General features: G+C 32.0%; 1 protein-coding gene across 3 annotated transcripts in view; it reads left to right on the forward strand.

Moving 5' to 3' along the window:
- LOC117104641 (phosphatidylinositol N-acetylglucosaminyltransferase subunit A-like) overlaps positions 1 to 10,157 on the forward strand; it is a gene marked incomplete in the record, with an annotated part of 29,215 nt that overhangs the window by 13,466 nt on the left and 5,592 nt on the right. For all 3 annotated transcript variants that reach the window (XM_033245519.1, XM_033245521.1, XM_033245520.1), the window contains 5 exon segments: positions 546 to 611; positions 1,217 to 1,339; positions 3,014 to 3,189; positions 3,653 to 3,768; positions 7,115 to 7,222. In XM_033245519.1, the coding sequence (XP_033101410.1) occupies positions 546 to 611; positions 1,217 to 1,339; positions 3,014 to 3,189; positions 3,653 to 3,768; positions 7,115 to 7,222 (589 nt within the window).

Raw genomic sequence — 10,157 nt, forward strand, 5'->3', positions numbered from 1 at the left:
CTTTGCCCTGTTTCTCCCTACCCCTGGGTATGACATATGAATAACCTTTTAAAAATGGTGGTTCATCAAAATTGCATTTAACTCCAACAATATTTATAATAATTTAGTATTTTTCTTTCCATAATTAAAAGTTGTTTATCTTCCGAATAATTAACAACTTAAAGCATTTAATAGAAATAGTTTATTTTCGGCTGTATTATTTAATGTTATAAAAATGTGTTGCTATGTTAGGCTGACACAAGTCTTTCACTTTTGAACTCAACCATGAGGAAAAATCAATTTTGAAATAAACAAAGGTCACAAATACATTTTCGATTACCAGACTTTAAACATTGCTTTAAACTCTGTGATGTGGTCGGCATAAACAAAATATGAAATTCTCTCAGCTGCAGTTTCTTCCTCCTGAAAGTATTATTTCATTTCAAGGACCATCCTAATTCAATTAGGATGTAAGTACAAATGTCAATTCTTGAATATTGTTATTAGAAGTGACCATCAAATAATGGAAGTTCATAACAAGATAATTAATTTTTCCCTATTTACAGGTCATAGTGTTAACCCACGCGTACAGTCAGCGAAATGGCATTCGGTATCTCACCAATGGACTAAAGGTACTACCCTATATCCAACAAGTTATCAAACAAAAATAATTGAAACAATAATAATACTATAAATATGTTGGTTTTGTTCTCTAGAATTCTGTTTCGATTAAAAATTTTTGTTTTCTAAAGATAATAATATATTATGATAATAAAAAAAAATGATAAAAACTAAAACGATAAATATATAAATAAATAATAATGATGTTCAATAATATTGTTAATAATGATACAGTTATATATTAAATGCTTGAGGTACTTGAGGTATATATTCTGAAAAGAACTGTTGTTTTGTTGAGAAAACATTCTCAACAAAACAACAGTTCTTTTCAGAACTGTCTACGTGTTGTACCGCAAGCATTTAATATATATTATTACTTCGCCATGCAAACCTTCAAACAATGATATAGTCATAAACAATGAGAAAAAAATATAAAGTGAAGTATTTGAATTACCATATTTCAACTAGTACAGTCACTCTTTTTGAAATGTGAATTAATCCATCAAGTTTATTAGGCTTTATTTTTTTGTTAAATTTTCATTGATTACAAGCATATTTTTCTTCTGACTTTTCAATCTGTTAACTTTCTTCCCATTGGTGCATTGCATTTTATCAGGTATACTACCTTCCTATTGGTCCATTCTACAATCAGTGTATCCTGCCCACCTTGTTCACCACTCTACCAATCATCAGGAACATCTTCATACGTGAACAAGTGACTATCGTGCATGGCCACTCTGTAAGAACAAATATATTTTTGTACAAGTAAGGAATTACAACAGGCCAGTTGAAATGAAAATTTAGTTCCAACCCTCTGGCGTCTTCTCTTTTGTTGCCTCTTTGTTTTATTTTGTAGTTATGTTCTTATTGTTTTTTCAGCAATGCAATCTTTACTCACTGAGATATAATAATGATAGTGATGTTTCTCATATTCCTCCAGTATAGCATGTCTAGTTCAAATTGTGTTATCAATAACTTTAACTCAAAAAGCTGATGTTGTAAAAGAAAGTGCAGTTCTTTTAAAAAGCATTATTGTTTTTGGTTTTCTGTACCTTTGTTTACTATTGAACTTTTAGAATTTACCAAAAAATCTAGTCTTTGGTGATGATTCTTTAATATATTTAATATATTCAAGAACTAAATATTTTCTCATATTATAAGATTTGCATGTAATGACTTTGACTGGGAAGCAATCATATTTATATTACAGTACAAATGTTAATAGAGTTCTTAGTTGCATCCACTTGAACACCCTATAATGCTAGTATATTTGTAGATGGAAGTCTTCGTGTTAAACCGAGTTGTACGGATAACCGAGAAGGCATGGCTTAAGCGATGATATCTCAACACGTGTTATAAGATTGATGTGATGTGGTTAGCATAGCATATTCCTGTCCTAGCCTACCACTTATGCCTGTCATCCTATTCCTTATCACGGCCAACCACCCTACTAGCCGCAGTCCATCGCTTCCTATCCAGGTCTCAGTGATCAGGTACAAGCTGTCATCCCAGGTCATCTGAATGTATCTAAACTCTGATAACAACATTTATGTTTTCTGTCCCAGAAGTTAAAAAAGAAAGATAACAAGTCATCATAAATAATTAGTTTGCGTTTGTTTGTGTGGCTGAAGTAATTGGATATGACACTAAGTTGGGAAATGGGATGTTGTTTCATAAGGATTTGTAAAATCTAGTAGACATTCTAGGCCGTATTACCCTGTATAATCTTTTAATTCATAAGAAGGTAGTTTAGCAACTCAGAAGTGTGAACTTAAAGTTTATATATTAGTAGGCTCAAACTTTTTGACCTCTGCATCAAAATTGAAAATGCTCAGCATCTCAATCTCGCAGATGTAGGTTTCAAAATATTTTGCATTAATAATATTAAATAAATAATAAACTTGTTTTCATGTATGTTATGATTTTTAATGTTAAAACACTCTTAGTTGCAACCTTTTGAACAACCTGTTATTATTTTTTGGTCATTGAAAACAGTGTAGTTCACAGTGTACCAACCCCCTGTTCCCTCGTGTGTACAGTATTCCTAGGCCAGCTCTATTTCTGGCCTGGATCTTTTTATTGCAGTAGGCTAATGTAATGATACACCAACAAGAACTTCATGGCATGGACATTTCCATCTACTATACAACAGCATGTCGATATGCTGATTGGTGTTGCTAAACTAACAAATTGATGCTTTGTACCATGCCTTAAAATAGAGGCACTTGTCCGTAGCCTCTCTGTCTTAATATGCAAATGAACTGAAATAATGTTAACCTAAATACCATCCATACTCTACAAGGGTGCTGATTGGCTTGAACTTCGTTATGTTTTTTTTTTTGTATTACCAGAGCTAATATAAAATTTTCAATTGACTAATCTGGGTTTTTTTCTCTTCCTTTTTTTCTTGTAGGCCTTTTCAGCTCTTGCTCATGAGACGATGATACATGCGAAGACCATGGGCCTGAAATCCATGTTCACTGACCATTCCTTGTTCGGCTTTGCTGATGCCAGTTCCATCATTACTAATCATATTCTACAAATCTCATTGGCAGATGCACATCATGTGATATGTGTGTCACACACTAGGTAAGTTCCAATTTATTATTTTTGTTGTTCCTGTTACAGTTGCAATTATTGTCCTTATTTTAATTAGTGTTATTATAATTCATTATTAAGTTGCTAAATCATTTCTGAATTGACGATTGTTGAAATGTCTATATAATTATTAATATTATTTTATATGAATTGTCTTTAAATAAATGAAATAATGTGATGCTTCTATCAGCGAAGTCTCTTTATGAGGCATAGGGAGTAGTGTCACAGGAATTGAACCCAGGACTCTGGACTTAGAAGGCAAGCATCTTAACCACTCAGCTATTCAACTCCACTCTACTTATGTGTCCTGCCCAAAACAGAACAGAATAAACAGAGAGTCACGTCATGACAGTAAACATTTATGATGATGATAATTTAAGCTTAGAGACACACTTTGTTATATTATTTCATGTTAACTTTATTAATGTTTTTCATGCTCTTGTTTTTCCAAAAGTCGTGAAAACACAGTTTTGCGTGCGTCTCTCAATCCCAACAATGTCTCTGTGATTCCAAATGCAGTTGACTCATCGATGTTCACACCGGATCCATCCAAAAGAAACCTAGACAAAAGTAAAGTTATTAAATCTTTATTTTACATATTTATTTAGTTTGTAGATATTCAAATAAAATCAAATAATGAAGAAAATGTTGTATCTAAATGCACTATGAAATAGCGTGGTTTTTAGATTTTCTTTTTGATGATACAATACCACCTAAGAAATGTGAATTAAATTTTATTGTTTAAATTTAATCATAAAAGTGTGACCAACACATATCTTTACTAGTATAGTATATACTACATAATTAATGTGGAGAGGTAAAACGCTCCCCTAAAACAGCTTGGAATGCAGCTAGCTTAGTTGACTAAACTGGTGTTAGCCACTGTGTGTGTGTTGAACTGTGGAGATGTTTAGGTCCCTGGTTCAATTCCCATCGCTGCTTTCCTAGTGTTTCAGCTGGAGGACTGAAATGCAAGTTTCAAAAGCATATCTTTCTGATAAGACGTTTAAGCTGTATACAAAAATGACCCAGTGCATGATAAAGAATGATGTACACTCTTTGGAAAAAAAAGTAGGGGATTGTCTCCCGGTGTACTGCCATATTCACCACCAGAGGGACCACACTGGTAATAAGTCTCCGGACTTTTGTGGGTTATCTTTGGTGTGTATGACATTGAAATCCAATGCGTCACCAGACCTACCCACTTTAAATTTGCTGAGCAAAAAACTTTGGACTTTGCACCTTGTCAGCTCTTCCATATATCATATCTACTAACTACTTTTGATTCACAATGCAATCTGTAAGTGAAATTAATTAATTAATTTGATACAAATATAAAGATGACAAAGGAAAATATAGCTTTATGAATAAGACTTTGAGATGTACAGTTAAATTTTGCTGATTTACCATGCTTTTTTTTCTGAAAATTCTTAAATTGATTACCAGCCAATTTAAGAAGCAATGTGAAGAATAGGAATGATATTATTTATGCTTGATGATAGATTGTTTATAATTTACATTCCCCCTTGCTTTAATACACCATAATTCAATTATGGGAACTCTTCAAAATAGTTATGCTTTTCAATTTTAATTCCGTGACAAACCGGTTTCTTTACATTAAGCAAACTAACTTAGTGATTCAGTTTATAATATTACTTACTTTGATTCCAACATTTTTGCGGAGAATATTGATTTAATTAACGATATTGTGGTTTTGATCCACGAGGCCAGATGTCTTATCATTTACATGAAACAGATATTATGGAAGTGTTTTCTACTGATTTCCCATATTTCCTTATAGATATAAAATGCTTTCATGTTAAATTAATAAGAATATAGCTAGGAGTATGCTAGGGAACTTTCGATTGAGAAGGTAGAATGGGAACGTAGCATGGATTCACTAATCCGTGACTTATTGCGTGCGTTCTATGTTTACATAAATTAATTTCAATTTTTACGAAGCGTACAGTACACGGATATGTCACCAACGCTAAGACTGATGTACCAATGTTTAATACAGTGCAACAATCCTCATTCTGGTCTGCAGATAGATTCGGCCGTCAACCGAATTCAGGAGAGAATGTAACACACAATGTTCAGACATGCGTAGTTAAATAATGTAACGTCATTCCATTCAGAAAAAAGTAAATGTATGAATATCTTTTTTACTAAAATTGTACCTGATTTCCAAATCTTAACTATAAATAATAATAACGTAAGTGAAGTAAAGCAAATAAAATTATTAGGAGTTACTTTGAGTAATAATCTAAAGTGGGATGCCCACATAAATGAAGTGTTGTGTAAGTCAGGCAGGCATTTATACATGTTAACGTGCTTAAAAAATGTTTGGTATGCTTGTCAACCAACTTTGACAAATTTATGTATCGTTTTGTCTATCACAGAATATGCTAGCCCAATGTGGCACACATCCTTGGCTACAAACCTAACAAATGAGTTAGAGATGATACAAAAAAGAGCTTTAAAAATAATTTTGGCCAAGATCATGTTTCATATCCTATTGTATTACAAGCTTTAAACTTAACACAATTAGACGAGAGGAGAGATGAACTTTTAATGCAATTTGCTAAAACCCTAAATGATATTGTTCCAAACGCTAATTAGAAAACGGAGAGGTGAAATAAGTAAAAGAACCCCAAGAAATAGTGGGAAAATTGACAAATATTTTTGCCGTACAGAACGATTTAAAAAAATCCTCTTTCCCATCGATCTGTAAATTACTAAATAAATTACATTTTTACTTGAATTTTTTTTTTTAATAATGAAATTAAAATGTGTAAATAAAATCAATTATAACCAATTTAAATATTTATCTCGATGAAAAATTTCAAATTCGTAATTTTCGTAACGTTTGTATTTTGTACTTATAGCTTTTTAATATTTTTGATGTGGTAGTGTTTAATTTTTCTGCATGATGTTTTGTAATTTCTGTGTTTTTTTTAATTTTCTATCTAATGGTATATGATTTTAATTTTTAATGTCAAATTTTGTAAATATTTCTCAATTCAGATTTGTGCTGCCATGAAATGTATTTTTTATGTGAATAAACCAGAATAAATAAATAAATAAACATTACGTTCTATGTCATCGAAATTCAAAAGCTCCCTTCTATCAGATTTTATACTCAATACACAAAGTTTGATCAGACTTAAGTCCTGTTCAGACATATGCTCATATAATGGGTACACCATATTATCTGCTCAATCGAATTGTGTATCTTTTCTAATATGTTTGTCTGACAGTGTTCTACTTTATCAAACATTTGTTTGACTTAAGCTGTCTAGATTATCAAATGTTCTTTAACAAAAAGCTGTTGTATGCCCATATATAGTGATGATGTGCCTGTATGTAGTCATGATGTGCTGTCATCATTACTATATTTAAGCTTGTCTCATGTTTTTTGTCAAATAAAATTTGATTTTCTAGACAGGGCATAAGAGTCTGACAGAAAAAAAGAAAATCAGATAGTGTCTACTAGTTTAATAGTTGGTCCACAATTTCCGTGACAGCTATTTGTGATTTTTAAATTTCTGTCAGGAGCATTTTATTTTGGCAAATATTAATGCCAGCATATCCGACCTTGAGGAAATACTGCCTGGTATGATGTTAAGTTTAATGTACTTGTTCATATAATGCACAAACTGTATGACTTGCAATTTTTCCCAGGGGAATGCAAGAGGTGTTACATGTTGTACTCATTTGCCAATATAGATTCAGCTACGAGTGATAATAAGATAAACACTTGGATAATTTCTTATTACAGTATTTTTATATGTGTATAACATAATTTTCATTGTTGATCTTGTGTTTTTTATTTCTCCAAAGAACATTGAAATAATTTTAATATTAAATTATGCATCAAACAAACAATAATTATTATATTATTTTCTGTTTTTAGTTACAATCGTGGTGATCAGTCGTCTAGTGTATCGGAAAGGAATTGATCTCCTGGCGGACATAATCCCTATCATTTGCCAACGTCATTCAGATGTTGATTTCCTGATTGGTAAGTTATTGTGATCAATTCCATGATTTTTCAAGAATAAATTTTATATTTGTGCTTGTGAAGACTTCTTAAAGAGGAAAAGTGAACAAAAACATTTGAGATGCAGAATATTGTTACAACTTCCTGGTTTATATTGTAATAGGGATTGGAAGGCAAGCATCTTAATCATTAAGATCCAGCTTTACTCTTTATTGATATTTTGTAAGTTTTTTGCTTTGGTGTTTTTCAGGTGGTGGCGGCCCAAAGAGAGTGAACTTAGAAGAGGTTCGAGAAGAATGTCAGTTGCATGATAGAGTCACATTGCTGGGACCTGTTGACCATGATGATGTGAAGAGTGTAAGATCTTTTAACTTGTGCATGCCGCATTATTGCTTTACCTTCGCCAAAGGAGGTTATGTATTCACTGCTGTCTGTCAGTCTGCCTGTCTGTGTGAGCAAGATTACGCAAAAACTAATGAAAGGATCATCATAAAATTTAGTGGAATGGTACATAATAATCGAAGAAAGACTATTCATTTTTTGAAAGAAAGGGTCAAAGTACATGTGTCAAGGTCATGGAAATTCAATTTTGTACCCTCGAGCATCAAAGAAAATGAAATCGCCCTCATATTTAGGCTGCACTCAAGACAATAATGTGCTGATGGCCGATTCCATTATTTTCTCGAGGGTATACTGCAGTTTTGCCCATCATACACGACCTGGGTATTGTTGGTATTTGGCCACAGGGCGGAGGTCTGCACTCTATGGAATGACTGGTCTAGTTAATGATTTCTTTCTAATAAATTGTTACTGTAATAATATTTCCCTAATTGATTTATTTTTAATTTAAACCTTTTTTATACTTAATAATGTATAAGTATAAACATTAAAATTTCTTTAGATAAAATATTAAATTCAAGTAAGGTGGCTAAATTTGCTACATTTTAATTTTATTTTGATCCATATATTTACAGAGTATAGACAATAATTATCTTATTATTGCGATTATCTTGTCCTTGTTGATGTTATGATTTTTGTTCTTATTTTATTATAAAGGTTTTGACATTTTTAGTTGAAAATACTTTCAGATATTCATTCAAGCATACTTTTAAAGAAAATTTCTAAATCTGTTACCAATTTCTATCATTTGCATTAGTTTTAAATTTTTTTTCTAATTTGTGTTTATAGAATATGTTAATTTATAATTTTTTCAACAATGTTAATAATTCCTTTATTTTTGTATGATTGGTCCTGGCAACATTTTGTGCTACAAAGCCGCCTAAACATTATACTTGTTGCAAAGCCGCATCCAAGTATCTAATCCATGAAAATCCACAACTATCCCTATGAATCTTTATAGATAGGCATCTACTTTAGTCTGGTATTTCTAACTTCCAATTGAAATCCCAGTTGATTTGGTTGGCAAAGTTTGACTCCATGATAAAAATGATGTTGTATTTCGTTCATTCCTACATGGCACATTCAGTAAGAGGTCAATTAATGTTTACATACTTTATTTCCTTCGGGATTTACTGCCTGTTGTTTACCACATGCTGAGCAGAGTGGGTGGTACAACCAAGTGGAGCCAGTAGTCTTTGTAATATTAGTTGTCCAACGATTTCATTTTTTATCAAATGATTTTCTATGTACTTTACTGTATTTCCCATCTGTTTGTTGCCACCTAAGCATGTTATTGCCCTAGATGAACACAAATACAAATTCTGAAAACATGGAAATGCTTAATGTAGGCCTAACAAACACTGAAATAAACAAAATAAAATGTAACATCTTTTAGAAATGAATTTTCAAAAATGTAATAAAACAAATACTGTAATAATATTAAACATCATGATTATAACACAAAATATTCTCTATTACTCATACCTGTACATAATACAGTATATATACTGTCTCTTATACACATCTGTCGTCTAGTGTATCGGAAAGGAATTGATCTCCTGGCGGACATAATCCCTATCATTTGCCAGCGTCATTCAGATGTTGATTTCCTGATTGGTAAGTTATTGTGATCAATTCCATGATTTTTCAAGAATAAAATTTATATTTGTGTTTGTGAAGACTTCTTAAAGAGGAAAAGTGAACAAAAACATTTGAGATGCAGAAATATTGTTACAACTTCCTGGTTTATATTGTAATAGGGATTGGAAGGCAAGCATCTTAATCACTAAGATCCAGCTTTACTCTTTATTGATATTTTGTAAGTTTTTTGCTTTGGTGTTTTTCAGGTGGTGGCGGCCCAAAGAGAGTGAACTTAGAAGAGGTTCGAGAAGAATGTCAGTTGCATGATAGAGTCACATTGCTGGGACCAGTTGACCATGATGATGTGAAGAGTGTAAGATCTTTTAACTTGTGCATGCCGCATTATTGCTTTACCTTCGCCAAAGGAGGTTATGTATTCACTGCTGTCTGTCTGCCTGTGTGTTAGCAAGATTACGCAAAAACTAATGAAAGGATCATCATAAAATTTAGTGGAATGGTACATAATAATCGAAGAAAGACTATTCATTTTTTGAAAGAAAGGGTCAAAGTACATGTGTCAAGGTCATGGAAATTCAATTTTGTACCCTCGAGCATCAAAGAAAATGAAATCGCCCTCATATTTAGGCTGCACTCAAGACAATAATGTGCTGATGGCCGATTCCATTATTTTCTCGAGGGTATACTGCAGTTTTGCCCATCATACACGACCTGGGTATTGTTGGTATTTGGCCACAGGGCGGAGGTCTGCACTCTATGGAATGACTGGTCTAGTTAATGATTTCTTTCTAATAAATTGTTACTGTAATAATATTTCCCTAATTGATTTATTTTTAATTTAAACCTTTTTTATACTTCATAATGTATAAGTATAAACATTAAAATTTCTTTAGATAAAATATTAAATTCAAGTAAGGTGGCTAAATTTGCTACATTTTAATTTTATTTTGATCCATAT

The sequence above is a fragment of the Anneissia japonica genome, unplaced genomic scaffold (genome assembly GCF_011630105.1).
Source record: "Anneissia japonica isolate Jap-2015-1 unplaced genomic scaffold, ASM1163010v1 scaffold287712_len2945570_cov188, whole genome shotgun sequence".
Classification (NCBI taxonomy): domain Eukaryota; kingdom Metazoa; phylum Echinodermata; class Crinoidea; order Comatulida; family Comatulidae; genus Anneissia; species Anneissia japonica.